Raw genomic sequence first — 21003 nt, 5'->3', positions numbered from 1 at the left:
CACCAAAGTGATCGCAGCTAACGTACGTGATGTTGAGATACAGTAAGCTTCAGACACACCTATAACACTTTCTGGAAGGAAATGCAGGAAACAAATGACGAAAAGCTGTCACGGAACGCCACTTCACAGATGTAAACAAACCGTCAGCCATGAGCACTGCCGACTCTGTCGAACGCGGCCGGTCGTTGGCGCGGCGCACAGCCTCATGGGAAGACCCACGTGACCAACCTGTCACGGCGGGTGGAGTTCTTTAAAACTCCCTGTGCACAGGAGGGTTATACCTTTGATTACCGGAAACCACAGGTCTTATAATTTTATTTAGCACAGTGATTTTTCTTATATTTCCGTCTTTGAACAGCGTTAGATGGGAAACATCTATACAAAATGCAGGTAAGCCCAGCTTTCCCTTCGAGCGATAGTTATTTTTCATGCGCGTTCGCGGAGCGTATCGGGTATTAAATGCGCAGACGGAGGCAGAGGGGCTAAGGCGAGTTCTTGAGCGTGGTGTATATTTACGGAGACATGCTTTATTTCTTCTACAGATTATTAAAAAAAATATCTGCGTTCAGTGTTCCTTTGTTCTAGCTCGAATTTTGCAGCAACATCGCATAACAGGGCCCGGATGACTCTGTATAAAGGTTGGCACTGTTATACTTGAGAAATTTTCAAAAAAAGAAGAGCTAAGCTGCCTTTGTCCATGCTTCTTTCCTGTCAGTGTGTGTGGTATCGAGAACATGGTGGCTGTGACGTCACGTGGTCACTTGCGCCGTTTCTGCACGGAAAAGCATGGCCTTCGAAAGTATTCGTCCCTACTAGTTGTAAGAAGACAAGGGAATAGGTAGACATCGCGAATGGTGTCGAGAACATGATGGGTGGGACGTCACGTGGTCACTTGCGTCGTTTCTGCACGGAAAAGCATGACCTTCAAAAGGGGTTGTCGTTACTAGCTGTAAGAAGACGGGATTACGTAGACATCGCGAATGCCTCAAAAGAAGGCAAATTTGCCCTTCTTGTCTCAGTAAACAGTCAAGTAACTGGCGCACGTGTCGCATTTAACGATCCAAACCATAAAATGTGATCTTGCTTCAAAATGTGCGCTGTAAGGGAGCAGCGGTAAAGGCAAAACAATTCATTGTGATGACTCAGAAACCGATCATTTGTGATGCAGCCCTTCACTATACTTGTGTCACACGTTTGGATTATGTCTCAGCATCCGGCCTCGTGGCCTCGCGTGTTCTCCGGGTGTCGGGGTGTTCGGCAATCATAAACGTCGACGAGAGACTCACGTTACGACGCCTCTCATGCTACAGCGCTGCAATGGACACACTGAAATTTGTTCATGAATGGGAAAATAAATTTTCCTCTACGCAGTACTCCGTGGTAGTCATTATTGGTGCTTTCACTATATCCTCGCGCAAGTGCTGCCGCGCAGGCCGAAGAGCTGATGTGCAAAGCAATGTAGGTTAACCATTTGCATAAATGCAGTTCATAATATTTATGATGACTAGGCTACATGCTAAACTATCAGTCACTGAGTTCGTGTGCATTGCACAAAATTTCAGTCTGCCATTTCTGGGCTCGCATTTCTTTCTTTTTTTTTTGCATACTATTGTAAGCAAGCGATGGGGCATCTTTCATCAAATGTGCCATTGTATGAGTTGACCGTTTTGCCTTACCTCTGGTCGTGTATTTGTTTTTAAAGCAAAGCTTCCTCTGCCTCTTCTCTCGACATCCGGGCGCTGCTGCTGCTGCTGCTGCTGCGGTCTTGCTTGCGCGCGCCGCTGGGTTTCTTGCAACACCACCAGATGGAGCCCGCCTCCATGCTACCGGCCGGCGCTGCCGCGGCAGCGTTTCACAGTTCGTGCGTAGGCACGTGCTGTGCTTGCTTTCCTCTGCGGCAATAATGCAGGTGCTTTGCAGGTAGCGTGCTGGGCTATCATAGTGTAAACATTACTATCGTGCACAGCCTAAAGAGAGCGCTTGCAGCTGGCGTCTCAACAGCGTGCTGGCCACGTATAGAGAAGGAGCACGTAAGCACGCATCGACAAAATGGCTCAGCGTCCAGGACACGCAGGCCCGAATGAAGCGTCGCGCGGAACAGGAGCGTCTTCGCTAAGCAGCGAAACAGGGTGCAGACCGCGAATGTGCGTACACAATGTACGCACACAAACATAAAATTAATTGAATTACGTATAGCCCCATAATTCAATTAAAGTTTAACACTTCTGCCACGTCAATCAAAGCAAACAGCATACAAAGCTTCGCTTACATCGACTGTCGCAGTGCGTGGGATCCGCCATTTTTTTTTCCTCCATCCACCCCACTAGTATAAAGCGTGGAACTCCTCGCGGAATTTCTGCGTCTCAAAACTGTGAACGAAACTAGGCGACAGCTAACAACCTGCACTAGCAGAGGTGTGTCATTAAGTGTGCGCAACATAACAGCAAGGTAAAACGCGTGGCCTTCAAGCTTTATATTCCGACAGCAGCTCCAGATCACAATCGACAGCAAGCGCAAGAAACCCTATCTTGTTGGAGGCTGTGCACCATCATGATGTCCTACGGCCATCGCTTGTCTTTAAGCAAGCTTTTGCTTCTTTTGTATGTATATAGATCCACTTAGCAGTTCACAATCGCTCCAGATTAAAGAGAAGTTTATGTATACGAAAATAATCTAACACAAACAAGTTACGTACATACCAGGAACTATTTCATGCCTGTTTCCTAGACTAGTTACTACATCAAGCTGGTATTCTAACAATGTCTGTCAGTACCACGCTTGGCAGGTTACAGGCTGCTTGTGTACACCTACTTACGTAGGTCTTCCATGTTCGTCCGGCCAAGAAAGAGAAAAGGGAACGGCAGTATTGTGCCAAAAGAAAGGTTATCACTTTTTCAACATTTTTACGTTGCAAGTAATCAAAATATTACGATTTATTCTAGTCGACAGCAACACGAAACATTATGCACATTAGTCTTCAGGCATAATGCGGCTTGCATTTAATTGAAAACGTAGAAAGAAATTTTAAATGGCACTGAACAAAATTTACAAGCTTTCTTTTTTTCTTCTCGTCATAGTAGGCTGGTAAGACGCGCATTTCATTTCCATCCTCCGAGTGGCCCACGTGACTGGCGTCGGCAGATCTTGTAGGTAGCCGAAACAGCTGCCGAAATAGCCCCAACGTCACGTGGCCAGCGCACCGTGCCTACACCGCGCTCAAACTGCACGGGGTTCAAACTGAGGTTTATTCACACTTCTGTTGGACGTTACGTGAGTACCACCGGCAAAAATGTGTTAGAGCAGGCAACATAGGAATATTAAATATTGCAGCTCGCATAATTCACTTTCTTTTTTTGCACATTCCAGTGATTAGCCGAACGATACACAGCCTCTGTGCACCTAGTGCGCTCGTACGGTGGCACCGCCGTTCCGCTACATCTAGCGCCAAAAGCACGCCTAGCGGAGCGTGATGTGGATGTTCATTCGCAAAGCGCCATAGCCACCAACGAGATAGATCTGCAGTCAGAGCATTTGAAAAAGGAACTGTTTCCAAACAGGCCCTCAGACTTATTGGGGGCAAGGCAATCACGCACCACTTCATTTATTGGTTTCCGGCACATCAGGGTCAGATAAACGGTGCTCCTCCCAACCTCAACGAGTCGGCTCACGGGGCTGCGCGTGAACTTGCCCACCGCGCTACCCTCGACCAATCGGAAGCCGACTACCCAGAGAACAGGGACACGTCCTCCACCTACAACGAGATTACTAAACACTACTATCTCAGCCGTAGAACCTACTTTGTTCCTCATCCGCGCCTCAATAGAGCTCAAGCATTAACGCTCCGTCTACTACAAACGAATACCTATCCGAATCCGTCGCTCTTACATAAAATCTATCCGGATACTTACACCAATGTTACCTGCCAAGTGGAGAAATAGCCACGTTAGACCACATGCTCTGGCGGTGTGCCCGGTCACGCTCTATCATCAATAACAGCTCGGCCAGTTGGAGGGGGTTCTCCGCAGCCCTCTTCTGACTGACCAACTCTGTGCTGTCCAGCAGGCCCACGATGCAGCCGAGAGGGTCGGCCTTCCGGTTCACACGTGGGAGCGGCCCGCTTCGTCAAGACTCACGATCTGCAGGACTTCTTTAAAGTTTCACCATACCGTACCATACCATACCAACGCGATCTCGGTTGAGCCGGCGCTTTCGTGGCAGGGAAAAAAAAATTTGCGCCACCCTCAACGAAGTGCGACGAAATATCTCATCCCTTGTAAAGTCGTCGCAAGCTGCCTCCTCAGATTCCTTCTCTACGTTTTTGAGTCATTAATGCGTGAGCAGTCTTTGGCGAGTACCCCAGCAAAATCTGCCCGTCCTGTGACGCGTTATGTCTGCGAAATAAATGCATAATTGTACAAATTAACGCACGTAAGCGTTATAATAGTATAATAGCATATAATTGATAGCGTTAGGAAAAGAAAGAACTGGTTACGCCGTCGCAGCGTCAAGGTCGTAACAAAAGAAAGTAAAGAAGTTAAGAGGTTTAGTCCTTATACTAATGCAATAGTACATGGCTGGTAGCGCTAGAAAAAAGAAAACTGGTTACGTCGCCGTCATCGAATTAAGATCGTAACAAAACAAGAAAAATAAAGAAGTTAACACATGTAATCATTATAATAGTGTAATAGATTATTGGTAGCGATGGGTAGACACGCATAAGTTAGCTAAACAAGTGAGCAAAAGCGAACTGTAGCAGCGGAGCCAAAGAATGCTTACGCATTAGTAGACAAGCCTCACGACTTTGTTTTTTTATTTTTTCGTTACCATGGTCCCATCGCGTGCCACCGACGGGACACCTCACCTTCGTCGTACGTGGTATTTTGACGTTTATGTTGTGCTAACGTGCTCGCCGCAGGCTAGGACCGCGACCCTTCGATTCGTTAATCCGCTCTCGTGTCGACGCGGTTGATTCGATGACAGCTGCCTCGATTATGCTCGCGCTTTTCCACTCCTAATTAGTACACTCTGTCGTAACGAGCGCGAGAAGGGATGGGAAGATGTCCTCGCACCGGACGGCGTCATTGTTCGGTGAGTGCTGTATCCGATGTCGCGCCCTGTTTGGTGCGTGTTTCGTCGAGTTTTAAAGTTGTTTGGCGCAGTACAGCGCGTTTATCCGTGACAGTGTCCCGACTCAGTCCGACTCAGTTCTTGACGTCGCACCGATTCGATTACTTCAGTGGAGGCGCTGGTATCGGCGTGGTTATCCCCGCGCGTGTCTCCTTACGACTATACTGCTGCGGCAATAGGGCAGGTATCGTCGTTGCGAAGACATAAGACATGGATAATAATTATTTAAATCTGAAATACTGTTGCAAGAAACTGTCAAGGGTGACTGAATGAGCAACTAATTTCTGGTCAGGAAATGGTAAACAATGCAGTTTGAAGATGTAACCATACTGCCTAAAATATTGCATGTGTGTCGCGCTGTGCGAATAACAGCATTTCGTTACAATTACTTGGAACTTTTATTCTATGGTTATTGAACTGGACATTTTGTCCTTCCTTTATCAGTTGTCTGCGTGCCGTGATAAATGTGGGCAAACCTACTCTTCATTATTTTACCGGTTATAGCCGAGATGCGAACAAGCTTAACAAGTTTGCGCTTTCAATTCCCTACTTTTTTATTAATAATGAAGGTTGAATTTAGTTTGTTAACGTTGCCTGTTAATTTATTTGTTTAGTTTATGAGTGCTGTGCTAAACAACAAAAGGCGGATACATCTTGTCCTACTTTGTGTACTTGAAAAACAGGTCTGAAACCGTAATATGCGCGTTTGTCAATGAAAGAAGGCGACTGATGTTTTGTGTTGCACGTGGATATTGTTGTTTTCCTCTTGGCTCATGTTTAATCATGAACGTCAGGAATTGCTAAAAGTGACGAAGCACCTACAGTGCGCGACACGCAAGAAAAAATAAGAAAACACGTAGCGCGCAGGATAAAAACAAAAGAAAAAGAAAGTCTGCAGAAACTCCACTGGAGTCGTCAAAGTAAGCGTAGGCATACCCTCAAATTTCAGTTGACCCACCCCCAAATTCCAAGTTGGCCCACCCCCCAATTTAATTTGGCCAATTTAAGTTGACTCACCCCCAAATTTCAAGTTGTCCCAGCCCCAAGTACAAAATTGGCCCACCCCCACATTTACGTTGGCCCACCCCTAAATTTCAAAGTTGCCCAACCCCAAATTTCGGCTGGCCCACCCCTAAATTTACCGTTGGTCCACACCCAAATTTCGAGTTGGCCCCTCCCCCAAATTGCCGTTTGGCAACCCCTAAATTTCAAATTGGCCCACCTCAAATTTCAAGTCTACCCACCCCGAAATTTCAAGTTGGGCCAGCCCCAAATTTCAAATTGGCCCTGCCTCAAATTTCAAGCTGATCCAGCCCCAGATTTCAAGTTGGCCCACTCCTACGCTTCGCCAATCATATTATGTGTAGCGCTATATATCCCTATGGTTATGCATAAGTTCATTATATGAGTGCTCTCTCTGATCAGCTGTTGCTTTTTTTCTTTAATTATTCCTCATGGCTTGTAAAGCTACCAGTCATCTACATTTACACTATTACAACAATTGCCTTCACAAATTACGCATTCTTGTGCAGATACAAGACATGACACGTTTCGCGTTACGGATCGATTTTGCTGGGGTACTCGTGAAAGAATCATTAAAAGAAACTAAAGCCGCCGCATGCGAGGCGGCAAGCGGCGGTAATATAGAAAAAAATTGAGGAGTCGTTCCACCCTGTGAATGCGGCTGCCCGGCAAAGCTGTTATGGTTGTATAGATTATGTTGCTATAGGGGTTTGTTGGTATATAACTATACACGTATTTACGTATATATAATTTAGGCAAAATACAAAGAAATATCACACGCGCACTACGTCATGCGACATACATGGACAGAGCTACCACCGAGGGGCTTTTACGACGCTGCTCTAAAGACGCAGGTGTTGTCGACGCAGCTGCGACGGAGCGCTGTTTAGACGCAAGTGGCCGTTATACCGAGCCTCGACTTGAGCCACGATACGTACTGACCAGAGCGCAGTCCAAATGAGTGCATGAAACAAAACACGTTTGTTTGCAACTTGCAATTAAGCATACTTCCTAGTTAATTACTAGACTTTTAGTGCGACAGCAATTACGTGGACACTCCAGGCGTATTTCTGCCGTCGCCGTCGCCGTGAGGTTCCGTAGGAGTGAAAGCGTGCGAGGTTGAGCCAGCGAAGGCGGTTCAGTCTTCCGTGCGCCAGTGAAGAACGCGGTTCGGATGCGTGTCCTCTCCTGTGGCGCGTGAGGCAGGAGGGTGAGGTAAGGGAGGAGGGGCGCTCTTCTCCGGCGCTGCTACGGTTCTTCGATGGCCTCCTCGCCCGCCGCTCCGTACAGAGTGGAAACAACCGCGGCAACTACTACGGCGTTGACGACGCCTTTGGCGGACGCCGTAGGAACGCGTTGCCGGAGCTCGTGCGTTTTGAAAGCGGTCGGCGACGTGGCCAATGTGCGCGCCCGCGCGGGCCTCATCTTCAAACGATCTACGATGCTTACAGAGTGCGCGTAGTGCCGGTAGCTTCGTGTGCGCTGTGCTTTCCACGTTTCGTACGCGTTGAAGCGACATACGCATGGAGGTCAACTGGCTCGCGGCTGCTGCCACGATTGCAAACTCCAGCGTTTTCACAGACAGTTTCCGCTGTCGTCGAGCAATGTATGTTCATGTTTACCTGTGCACGCGTGACACTGTGCTGGTTAATTTAGTTAAGACACGTTGACGGGCTAGTTGGTTTCAATCCACGATTGAATGTGTAAGTGCGACTGAACCGGGACGAAGAAAGAAGCAGGCACACAAAGGCAAGGCTGTCTCCATGTGCCTGTATCTACGTCCTCGTGGAGCCACGCGTACGCATTCCATCATGGTTAATTTAGTAAGTAAACGAATGTTCACCAGTTTATACGGCCGATAAAGCTACTATCCTTACTTCGTACAGCTTTCTACTACTTTGCTATCGCAATCGGTGCTTCGGCTTTCCCGTGGAGCTGCGAATTTTTATTCTAGCAGACAAACATGAGGCTGTCCGTTTCCCTCCCGTAGCAGCCCATATATTGGCAGCAAACCGAAATTGCCCAATATTTACAACTTCGCACTACGTAATTATAAAAAGTACATAAAACTCGGCATAATGTTATAGTCGTCTTAGAGCCTAAGTGTCATATAATTTGTATCGGGATAGTTCTGATAAAACAAGAGTTGCAGCCCTGTCCTCTAACCATACTCCCTCCGTAAATGCCCATGTATTGACAGCGGACGGTAATTCTGAAACGTTTACAAATTCACTATTAGCTAACCAATTATGACAAGTAAATGAAACTCGGCATGTTCATAGAGTCGTCTTAGCGGCTAATTAGAGTATGGTTTTTTTTTTCTTTTTTCCAGGATACCTACATTATATTGAGAGCCACAGAGCATTTGCGAGAAAGTTTGCTTTGCAGAGGGTAGCCATTTTTCCAGAGGGTAGCCATAGACATCTTCGCTGTAAAAAAAAAAAAAAGACTAAAGAAATGAAGCACGAAGGTGGTGCTCCAGGCGCTCTGTGCCGCCGCACGCCATACATGGCGCGCCACTTGTTCCGTTAAAAGCAGCAGCGCACGAACATGACCTTAGTCCCACGTAAGGAAAAACCTCGGCCCCAAACGATACTGGCGTAATAGGAACAGAGCTGCACACGTTTCACCTCTACCATTCCTAACACAGCGTCATGCCTCGCCGTGCCTGCGGTGCTTCGCGCATTGGCATTCAAACACATCGAAGAACGCGCTGCGCAGCGTTCGTGTCGGCGCGGGCGTTCAGGCGCACGAAAGACGCCGACCCACCGGGACGCACCTCGCGTCTCTCTCACGTGTAGCCGCACCGGCGCTGGCCAGTTTTCAGACGCCGTGCTTCGCCGAGCGGAGAAGTCGCCCTGGAAGCGCCGTCTTTTCACCCCCGACGTTTTCAGCGAAGCACGTGGAAGCCGCACAGCGCCGAAGCGACTCGAGCGAGCGATATACTAAAGGTACGCATTCGTGTACGTAACGCAATCTGCTGAGGCTGTTTTCGAGGTGTATGATTTGTGAAATGCAACTTTAACGGCGTCTTTCATTCTGTTCGACCGCGTGCCGGAATGGTACCCCAGAAATTTGCGGCCTTCGTGCATGCCACCCTGAGGAGAGCGATTCGCATGTATGTTTACAAAAACGTACATATGGGTTGAACGGAAGTGCACAGCGCGTATGCCATGCGCTATTAATTACCCCGTTTAAACACTCGGTGTTTTCGTGTTTCTTTCCCACTGGATATACAATACCGCCCTCACGCGTGTCTGTAGTGTTGTATGTATACGTCCCAGCTTGGCGATTATTTTCGGTAGAGCGTGAATGCAACTCACTGCCGCGGTGCTAACGGCAAATCTCCGCGCAGCATAGCTCACATGCGAACGCGTTTGCAAATGATTGCGTCCCCCACTAAAGCTCTAGCGTAAGAATTTTAGCACCGCGATGAGGAAAGACTGGAACTACGTTAAGTGTGATCGCCTCACCCTGTATACCACTGTTGCAGTGGGGTCATGACCTTGCGTCGCCGATAGGTCGCAAATAGGCACGCGAAACTGCAGCCGCCTGAGTTTCTCAGAAATACTGTACACTCTCATTAAAGCCTTGAGAGTTCTACCGCAGTAAAGGTCGTTCATTCGTTGACAAGGGTAGCTGGCCTTCGCTTTTCTTTCTTTTTCTTTTCTTTCTTTTTTTTAGTGCAGTGTACATGCTTTGAACATAATTCTTCCCGCATTAATATTCGTCCTCAGCCTCGCATGCAGTTTATTTCTTTGACACTGTGCAGCGTTTTTTCTTTTTTTTTTTTTTTTGCAGCACGCAACCTTAGAGCAAGGGGAAATTCACAGAGCATAGTTGTTCACAACAATCCAAATGTAAGGCTGCCGAAATTTTACAGCAAATCTTTCACGCCATTTCTCTACGGTTAAGGGTAGGTAGTTCCACAGCAGTCTTCGCGCGGTCGTGAGGGATGGCGCGCGGCTTGCTTCTTATCCAATCAACCAAAGAACAGCCATAGTCCCGAATCTTTGCTTTGAAACGTCGTTTGCAATGAGTATAAAATAAAACTCCCCCTGCCACATTTCAAGCAATAACTTAATCGCGCGGCTTCTTTTCTTGAAAGTAGTCACTATATATTGTTTCTTACGTCACGTTTTCCCGGCTACACCCTGGAGGTCAGCTAGAAATTTGGGACGGCGGTGACTGCGCCTAACTGGGTTCCGTGGCAACGCTGTACGGTTGGGGTCAATAGAAACGGTCAGCCAGGAACGCGCTCGAACGCTGCGTGGCTGCTGCCTTTGAGCGAGACCGTGAGCCAGCAAACACGGTGGGATAACTCGGTTGTGCATCTTCACTGCCTTTGATGTATCAGTTGGTAGACTGGCACATATCTGTGAAATATTTTCAATGAATATTCTGATCGGTTACGCGCTTCGTACTAGCCAAACCAGCACTTCGGTTACAGCGATCTGGCAGTAACTTTGCTGACATTGAAGAGCTTGCAAGACGTTTACGGTGCTGTGTGCGCTCATTTGTATGCTCTGAAATCCTTGTGCGAGGCAAATGTTCGTAAAATGGTTAACAAATCACTTGGTGAATCTGTCATAAAGTACGAAATAACAATTTACGGCTATGCCTCTTCTAGTAGATTGAAGACAACCGCATCCTTAAAAGAATAGCCTCTAGCCTCTCTCATGGCACACTTGGTCATGGGAAGGATGTCTTGTTAAGCACGTACCAGTCGGACATGTTGTTTGTCGAGCAGAAAGTATTGCGTCACGCCATGTGTAAGAATTGTTTTTCTAATAATTTCAAAAACCCCAATGCCAAATCCTTCTGCTTACGTCAGATAAAAAACTATGTTGTACCTCGAGCGTACACCAACTACAGCAAGAGGACTCGAGCTCTGTACGTGCCAGCAAAGTTTAATAATTTGTATGACCGTGAGATCACAGGATCATTTAAACAAATAAAATTATTTCCAAGGTCGTGGGTGATACGTATTACGCATGTTTGTTCAACTTTCCTCCCTCAGATTTTTGTAAGCATGAGGCAATGATGGAGCACATCCGACAGAATGTTTTATACTACGTGCCATTTTGCATTTCTTACTATTGCATACAGTTTGTGCGAACCTAATTTCTATAGTTGTGTTTCATGTCAATGCATTTCTGTTTGATCTATTTCAGAGATATAGTATGTGTATGCCTTTTCAATATTACAGTAACTTTTTTTAGTTAAATCCGTTGTACACGTATTGGTACTACCTGCCATACTGCTCATCCTCGCACACAAGCACTGTTGTTTATGCGGGCTGGATTTGTAATTGTGAGAAGAGTGGATAAAATTATTATTATTATTATTATTATTATTATTATTATTATTATTATTATTATTATTATTATTATTATTATTATTATTATTATTTATTTATTTATTTATTTATTTATTTATTTATTTATTTATTTAAATTTATTCACTGCCTTGGTGCGGAAACACCTCGACATGCCTCTTACTTTTTTTTCCAGGGAAAAGGGAAAATAGTCAGTGAAGGTGTTGAAAACAGTGTCAGTCACGGCGAACCACAACGGCGAACGAGATTCGCGTAGTTACTGTTTTAGAGCCTTAGAGCCGTTAAAGGAGACCGCGATGTAACTAAACGTGACGACGACGAAAGAATAGCCATCGCATCTCCACGATTAACATACGTGCGTTTCAGAGCCAGTGCTGCGGCGGCCTCCCACTCGCTGCACTTAAGATTGTGTGCAGTAAAACTACCTTCACTAAAACGCACCCGCAACGGCAAAAACGCCGGTGTTTCGATGCGTTGTCTTACTGCACAGAACAGCGGCACCTCTGCGAGCAGGTTCGCAGCCCGGCAAGAACAGTGCATAGTTTCGAAATAGCGTTCTGGATATGTCAAGGCATTATGCTAGTGTTGGCATGTTAAACCAGAATGACCACAGGTTATCGAGGCGCGCACGAAACATCCATGTTTCATTGTAACTGCGCCTGAAGCTGCGGCGCTACCACAAGAGCTGAACGGTAAAACAAAAAGGAGTGCTGCCACGCCCAGTAATGAGCTACAACGCGCGATCACTCTGGCACGCGCTTGCGCGTTGTAGCTCAATCTGAGCGTGATTGCGCAACGTGCAATGTTTCGGTCTTCGGTGGGCTATACTTTAGGGGAACGCTGAGACATTCTCGAGGCTCGCTAACGGTCACTCTTCTCACGGTGCGCGATTTCAACAGGCTTGCTCCGAAAAAAAGGCTCAAATTACCAATACTTCACCGCAATAGCTCTGAATCAGGAACTTGAAATTCGCCGTACGCGTGCGCATCTTACGGATGTCTGCGAGCTAGCCGGACCGGCCAGTGTTCGCTTTGGTTTGTGTGGTCGGGCGATTAAGTGAGCGTGCTTCTTCTGCGAGTCAGTCAGTGTCTGCGTGTGCGTACCCGTTCCATATAAATACGCAAGCAGCAGCCTGTGCGTCGTCAATCCAATGACCGTGATGCATGCTTGCGAATGAGTCGTGTTTTCAGTCGAGTGCTGATGTTCTCGCGGCCGTTCTTGATCATGGCACCGATTGTACTGTGCCGCCCAATTCCCATACTTTAATATCTCTTTGTCCCTTACGTCGCTGCACCATCTTGATTACACGTATTTCTCCCGCCCTTGCCGCGAAAGTGCTCCGCCGTTCAGTCGACCTTCCACTGCATCATTACACTGACGAAGGCAAGCTCCCTTGTCGAAAGGTCGGTGCCAGTCTGAGGCTTTCCTTATTTATTTACCGCTGATCACTGGCTGTAAGCATGTGTTCTGTTAAGATTTCTTATAATAGCGTATTTTGTTCCTGTTGCGTATGGGCATTGCTTTAAAGAAATATGTACCTCTGCTGCTTCTGATTGCAAGTTCTCACGATAGCAGTATCGCGTTCGGGTGGAGGCCAGCGGAGTGTGTTTCGTAGGGATTGCTCCGCAGAACGTTGGTGTATCGCCGTTAGTACCTTTCAGAGGGCAAGCATGCTTCTGTTCGGTGCGCAGATGGACCCCGTGAAAAAGGAAGCGGCTGCCACAGCGTCGTCGCGCGCTCCCGGAGACGCGAGTGTGAGTCAGGCCGCGCGCAGCGCCGACATCAAGCCGCTGGTGCACTACGCCCGAAAGCGCCTGCAAAATAATAAACGCTGGCAGAACTGGTGGTCTTGGATGAGTAAGTAGGATAGCGTGGCTTCGCAAGCGTGCGGCCACTCGAAGCCGCTGCTCTGACTCGAACGCGATGAGTTCGCTGCTCACACTTGACCTTCATAACATGGCTCTGAACAGGGTACCACCCATACAGTTCGTACCCTTCAGTGAGAGAGTGGTGCGCCTTATCGTAACTGCTAGAGCCGAGCCGGCTTGGTTGTATTGAATTTTTTTTAAATTTTATCTTAAGGTGGCATCGATGTTCTTCGCGTGTGCTGGTTAACATATGTGCTGGTTAACGGTTTCCCCTGGGGTTTACGCAATGAAACAACACGCTACTAAAAAGCCCTCAATGCAACCGACATACGTCTTGAGGTGGGTCATTCCTTTAATGGCTTTTTAGAAGTGTTCAGCCATTGTCTTAGAGTGGCGTCGATGGTTTCTGCACATTATTTTTTTACTAGAAAGCTGGCAGGCGATGTATTAGAAGCAACGAAGTCGGCAGCCCCGCCCCCTCCCTCCAGACACACGGGCCCTTGTGCCTCGCGAGATCGGACAAAGATTAACACACACACACACACACACAAGCGCACACAAGCACACACACGCGCACACACACACGATCGTGAGGCTGCCCTGGACCCACACGCGGTCACAGTTGTATGGTTCGTGATTTGAACCTGGCCAACGCCGATAACTTTACTTCACGTCTGTACAAGTTTGAGGTCAGATTACCAAACTCGGGAATGTGGATGAGAAAACGCTAAGAAATGTTCAGAAATATGGCGTCTGAACTTTTCTCGGCAGCGTGTGCTTGCGCCAACACCTTTGAAAGCCCGGATTTGACAGAAATGGGTCGGTAGCGGGCAGAAACCCCCAAAAAAAACGTGAAGTCAGCGAGCGTTTTTAGAATCGCTAACGAAGGTTGTACCACAGTACATCGGAAACACGCCTGCATTGCAGGGCGAGGGTTTCGATTAATCTTCAGTGGCTCAGAATATCGATCGGCGAGAGTCTTGAATGCCTCGTACTACGTCCTCGTAACACCTGATCGTCCAGAAGAATTTTCTGCACTCAGGCTCTCCCTGGCGTAACATCATGACCGAGTCAGAGCCCCATGTACAACGCGCCAATGGCATACGTGCCAAGTCTACTGAATGTTACATGATGTCTGCCAGTTTGCACTCGTGAAACAATTTTAAGCCTATTGCGCCAATGTTTGCTAAAACAAAGTCTCCTCGCGAAAGGCTCCGGCTAGTCGGTCTCCGAATCTTCCATTGGAAGTCTTCTCAAGATGAAATTATACAGTTTGGGAAGACTGGCTATTGGGGTAGTTCGTCTTGCCCTATAGTTGTGGTAGTTTAGCGTAAATTAATTAATAAGGTAATGCAAAAGAAGAAAGCGCCCGTCCTTGTGCACTTTGTTATTTTGTGTCCCTCTAAGAATTTGCGGCAAACTACACTAATTATAATAACATTTGCTTCGAGAAAGTCTACAAAGGCAAGTTCCCGAAGCTGGGCGACACGGAAGTTACTGGAAAAGGTCCCTAGAATAACGTTGACGACGTAGGGTTCTTTACGTGCATTGAAATGTAATTCACCATTATTCAAATGTGGCCAGTCCGCGACCTCCTCCTCAGCAGCAGACCGCCATAGCCACGGATCCACCGAGGATAGATAGATAGAAACTTTATTGAAATGGAAACGATTTCAAGGAGGGGTGGTCGGAGCCTCTCAGTCCAGGTCCCCACTGGCCTCTGCCGCCTGCCTGACCTGGCTAATTAAGGACTGAGTAATACTTGTTGGGGGGCTAGTTGGTGCATGTTTCCAGAAGAGGGTTATAGCGCCGAAAAAACACAACACACAGCACACAACACAACACACGCCTGTCCCGTCTCGCTTGCTGTGTGTTGTGTTTTTTCGGCGCTATAACCCTCTTCTAATTAAGGACTTTTGTCCTGCCAGGTCGGAGCGGGCGAGCCGTGCCTCACACTGCTCCATTGTGTTATTGGTATTTGGCCTATGAGGGTGCTTAGTGCACTCCCAGGTTATATGTATTAGGGTAGGTATGCCACCGAGGAGGTTCGGGCGTTCCTTGTCTATAGAAACGGGAATAGATTTCCCAGACAGTCGGGCCTGGATAACATTCCCTGCTTTCAATGGCGCGCAGAAAGCCTGACGACTAATTATTGTTTGGAAGTGTCATCCTGATGTGCTTTCGGACAATACTGCGCGGAACGCTTCAGCGAGAATTTTTGGCAGACAAACGTGTATTACTAAAAAATTACGCAGACAGAACGCGCGTGTTGAAATTCGTGCGAGCTTGCACTACCCTGCGCACAAGCTACGACGATATGCAAACGCCAACTCAGGCGAAGCCCCAGTCAGGCAAATCTAGGCAAAGGCGTCACGAGGGCGAAGGGTGATGTACGGACGCTTTGTTTTTTATTGCGATAAAGGCTTGCCCTTAAGGCATAATTCTTGGAGCGTATATGTGTATTATATGTGTGCTGTGAGGCCTGTGCTGTGTATGAATTGAAGCAGTGTTTTGTGGAATCTGTTGTCATGTATCCAGCGGTCATAGCAGGTTGTCACACTGTAGCGGAGGCCGGCTTGCAGTAGGAGGCGCGAGCGTTCCGATTGTAAAGCCGTACATGTCCATATGAGGTGGTATGCATCTGCTTCCACCACAGGAACGGAGCAGTATGGACACGTAGCACCCAGTGGTAAATGCGACCAGTTCCACCTTGAGACAACAGCCGGTGTAAGGGCCACCCCGGCCCGAAGGCTCCTAAGCACAACTTCCTCCGCCCTAGTAAGGTGAAGGGGGAGGGAGCAGACACACGGTGGAATAAGAGCGCGTGTGTCCTGCCGGAGAACATTTTTACGGGCTCGCAGCGTCCGCAGTGTACGGACGCTTGTCCCCATTCCTCTCTCAAGGAAAGACGCTGCGGGACAGCTTCACATTCTAGCACGGACACTCTCGTTAACCGAGTGGAATACCGCAGACACAAAGTGCGCCGCACTGCACAGACTAAGCCTAAAACCCCTCCATTCGCGCGCCACCGTGATCGAGGAGCCAATGTGTACGGAGTCGGCGAAAACGTGTATGGATGGGCTTTAAATGGCAACTCCCGCGACTTTTCGATGTCAACGGATGTCACTGAAATTCGTTGGGTTCGTTCCTCTGCACACTTCCGTCGTGTCCCCAAAAAACAGGTTTGAGAGTTGTGTGGGTTAGATAGATAGATAGATAGATAGATAGATAGATAGATAGATAGATAGATAGATAGATAGATAGATAGATAGATAGATAGATAGATAGATAGATAGATAGATAGATAGATAGATAGATAGATAGATAGATAGATAGATAGATAGATAGAATGAGAGAAAGAGGTTGCAACGTGAAACAAGTCTTTGTGTTTAATAGAGAACATAGGTTAACATCAGTATAACCGAATTAAACAAAATAAGTCCAACATCAAGTTACACCACAGGTAGAGAGAGAGAGAGAGAGAAAACAAGGGTAGGAAAGGCAGGGAGGTCAACCAGAACAGCATCCGGTTTGCTACCCTACACTGGGGGTGGGGGAAAGGGGAATAGAAAGAGGAAGAAAGGGAGAGAGTAAGCACTGAGTCCGTGTGGGAGGGACATGATACACAAGGACACTATAAACGGTCTGTTAAGCCCGTGCACTTCAAGTACCGCACTAGTGCACGAATCGTTTTTAAACTACAAGCGTAGCCATGCAGATATTACTTTCGCAATTGAACCAGGCTTAACCACAGCTAAACCACAGTCAATTTTATTGTGTTGGTTCAGTAGCTCCAATAGCTTTGCCTTTAATTGATCCGGGGAAAACACGATGTTCTTCTACGTGAGCCAAGATCGAATAACCATTTTTTCGTGTTGAAGACGTTGGAAATTTCTCGAGGCGAGCGCTACGGTAAGTGGTATTGCCATTACTATGACACTGCGCGGTTTGCTGTTTTGCAAAAGCTATTAAATGAACCAATTCTCGAAGCGCGGCCCATCCATTTCCTTGTGCTAGTCAGTAGTTCCTTTCGCTGCTCGGAAAACGAGGCACGCAGCGTTTAAGAAGCCATCCTCGCTACCGGCCGGCAACAGGATGAGCCTGCCACTTTTGCCGCGTGGTGCGCGAAGCCCTGTTGTCAAACCTTGCCGAAAAGCATCTTCCCGTGTGGTGACGCTCACGTCCTCCCATATTTTCTCCTTTGTGTGGCCGGTATTGACGCAAGTTTCGTAAAGGTAGATATCGGTCTGCGAGAACAAAACAAACAATAAAAATAAATTGAACCATGTCATCAGCTACAAACCCCGCATTTTCGCAATATAGGAGAAGCAATGAAAGAATCGGCACTGTTAAGCTAATATGTTTAAAAATGCGTAGAGACCGTTTGCTCGTGCTAATTAAACATCAAGGCATATCGTTTAAAAATAATCTGGCCAGGTTAGTGCCGTGTGTTAAGCGAAGTGTTATCCGGGGCAACAGCCACGGTCGACACTGAAGTGGCCTGAGGAGGGGATTGGCGGGTGGCTACGCGTTGTTTGTGTAGTTCATCGAAGGTTCGATAGAGACTGATGAGTTCAGGCACTGTTGCCGGATTTTTTGCCAACAGCATCTGGAGGGCTTCGTCTTCAACGTATTTTAAGATATGTCTGATCTCCGCATCAGTCATTATGACGTCAGCGCGGTTACAGAGGTCGACAACATATATGTAAGTTGTAACTGTCTCCCCCCTCTGTTGCGCACGACTACGCAAGCGTAGCCCGGCGCGAAGCTTGCGAATGGCGGGGCGCCTGAATACGTCCGTCACGTTAGCTTTGAAGGCCCCCACGTCGTGCGATCACGTTCGTGGTTTCGGTGCCACACGCTGGTGACACCGCTCAAATAAAACGACGCGTAATTCAATTTCTTGGCGACGTCCCAGTGGTTCTGGATGCCCACCCGATCGTAGTTAGCGAGCCAGTGTTTACGTCATGGTCTTCTGTGCCGCTGAAGATGGGGGTGGGTCGCGTTGACGCAACGGGCCAGGGCAGACTACGACAGTCACAGGGACAGCGGGTTGTTGTTGTGGTGGTCCTTCTTCCGGCATAATGAAGAGGGGTGCAGTATCCGATTGCGAAGTTCCAGACTTCCTGTCGTACCCAGCACCTCCACCAATTGTAAAGGGAGTTTATTCGGGTCGTAGAGCAGCAGCGACAAACGCAGCACCATGCGGGCAGGGCACAGCCAGAGAGCAAACTGGGTACGAGCCACACGATGGCAACGGGGCTTTTCTGCGTGCCGATCTTCTTCCTCCTACCTCGAACATCCTACCTTACCTTCTCTTCAGCTACAGGCCACAATGTGTATATGGTGTGAGGAGTGGTACACACAGATATTGCCGGGATCGTGCAGACGACAGTGACTAGAGCGCAGAGGAGTCCACGATCATGAGCTAGTGCTTGGCGTGAGAAGCTGCTGTCGTGAGAAGTTGTGTTCCCTGTTGACAGGCAAGAGATGGGAGGCAAATGATGTTGCGTTGTAAGCTGCATGAACTTCAGTCCTCATCATCCGTGAACACAGTTTGAGCCGATGCCGATCGCGTTCAGACGAGGTTAAGCCTACGACAGTCCTGAGTTGCCATGCTCGCGTGTTTACAATACCGGCTGATCTCATTCTGACCTAAAGCTAATTAAGCCAAACTATTGGCTCCTTCTGGCTTTGATCCTTCCTTTGAGGACTTCATTCTTTTTTCTGTGCTTCGTTAGTCTGTAGAGTTTCTACTTCTCTCTGTGCTGTATTTTCTTTAATGAATGGCTTGCTGTCTAGTAACGAATGACTTCATCACTTCATGCGCTGAGGCTGTGCCTCAGCAACGATTAATTCATTGAAAGAAGTTCGTCACACATTCCAGCACTCTGCGTAACCTGATGACCTTATGGTGAACCAAATGGAATTGGGTTAAACCCTCTAGCCCACTGAATCAAGTCATCATTAATGGAGTGGAAGCCGTTGTGGTTAGCTGAGCCTACAATATTGAAATTACCCCAAGCAGAGACCTATATCGACTTCGTCATCCGCATGCTCCCCATAATTGTCGTCGTTGACGCACCCAGTAACCATCGCAACGCGGCCAGCTATCGAACTCGCGATCTCATGCTCCGCAGCACAACGTTGCAATTACCGCTGCGCCACCGCTTCGTGTCCATAAAACAGTTTCCTCCTCTGACGCGTCGCAGGCGAACAGAAGCGCCGCTTGAAGCAGCAGAAGCCGCAGCAGAAGCCGGCCGGCGAGACCCAATGCAGCGTCTGCGAAAAGCCCACGGCCACCAGGAGCGAAGAGGTGCACCACGCGATGGACCACGCGTTCGAGCTCTCCTACCGCTGCGAGGAGTGCCACAGGAAGTTCGCGCGGAAGTTCGAGCTCGAGTGGCACCTGCGCCAGCACACGGGCGTGCGCCCCCTGCCGTGCGGCCTGTGCCCCGCGGAGTTCCTCAACGGGCGCCTGCTGACCGCGCACCACACCAGGCACCACGGGCTGCGCTCCAAGTGGCACCGCTTCAAGACCAACTGAGCCGAACGCCTAGGCCTTTCTTTTGGGAGCGAACTGCGCTGAACGCGGCACGCTGAACGGGAGGACGTTAATGGACACCGCGCAGCTTCGTCGCGACGTGCTATGTCCCCTTAGCTATATAGTACAGGCAATCGACGTCCTCGTAATGCACTCGGTACTGGCTCCTGCATTTGAAAAGGTTGCTTGCACTTGAGTGCGGCTTTCGTCGTGACAGGCACCATGAGATGCAAGGATATGACGTCATCGTATTGTGTGCCCAGTGCTTAGCGCTGTTTGCTCTCAAAAGATGCATGACTAGCTCAGCAGGCCTGATAACTTACTTGTTCTGCGTTTCTTGGCTTTGCCACAAGAAGATACAACATACGACTCGCGAAGCGTTTTATTACGATTCGTTTGATATGTACTCGATTTCACATTGTCGACTCAAGTTTGTTTCAATAAAGTTGGAAATGTTCCGAACTTCTTGTTTCGATGGCGTTTCTGTGAGCAAGCTGTAAGAATAAATACCAAAGGTATGATGACAATGAAAACAAAATGACTGCTATAAACACAGTAGATATGGCAGGACGGTCTAAATGTTTTGAAGGTCAAAGATGCTCTAGTTGTTTCACCTAGCAACGAAACCGGGATCTTTCCTGTCTCTCTGACCTTCTCAAACTTCTTTGCCACTCAACATTGTGGTGTAAGCAGGCAGGTACTCAAACCTGAACGTGCCGGCGCTGTTAACTACGCCCAATCGAGCGCCTGTCGCCATGGCTTAACACAAGTTATCACCCGACGTCGCACGCCCATTCCGAACCTTTTGTCCTAGATGGTGGAGATGGTTGACCCAATGACGTCGCACTGCGCAGCATTGATCTTCAGAACCTGTGCACGTGTTGACCAAAAGTGCGGTTGTGTTTTGTCGGATTCGTGTCCCCCTAAGTGCGAAGCCCTTTGACAAATGGCCCTAACGTTCTCATGCGAGTTAATCATCGCTCGTCATCGTCCGAGAACCAGAGGGAGAACTGGTTGCCATCATGACAACGGGACTGACGTCACGTGCGGGGGAATGGATGACGTGCGAGGAGGACCTGAAGAAGAAAAGTCCCTTTTCCCTC

General features: G+C 48.1%; 1 protein-coding gene across 1 annotated transcript; it reads left to right on the top strand.

Annotated features, from left to right (window-relative positions):
* The first annotated feature begins 8225 nt into the window (after positions 1 to 8225).
* LOC126528351 (uncharacterized) lies at positions 8226 to 20362 on the top strand. The gene is made up of 3 exons (XM_050176253.3): positions 8226 to 9101; positions 13180 to 13345; positions 19569 to 20362. Exons 2-3 carry the CDS (start codon positions 13180 to 13182, stop codon positions 19901 to 19903), a joined length of 501 nt encoding a protein of 166 aa, XP_050032210.1. The 5' UTR covers positions 8226 to 9101; the 3' UTR covers positions 19904 to 20362.
* The last annotated feature ends 641 nt before the right edge of the window (positions 20363 to 21003 follow it).

Source organism: Dermacentor andersoni, chromosome 9 (assembly GCF_023375885.2).
Source record: "Dermacentor andersoni chromosome 9, qqDerAnde1_hic_scaffold, whole genome shotgun sequence".
NCBI lineage: Eukaryota > Metazoa > Arthropoda > Arachnida > Ixodida > Ixodidae > Dermacentor > Dermacentor andersoni.
This window is presented reverse-complemented; position numbering and strand designations above follow the sequence as displayed.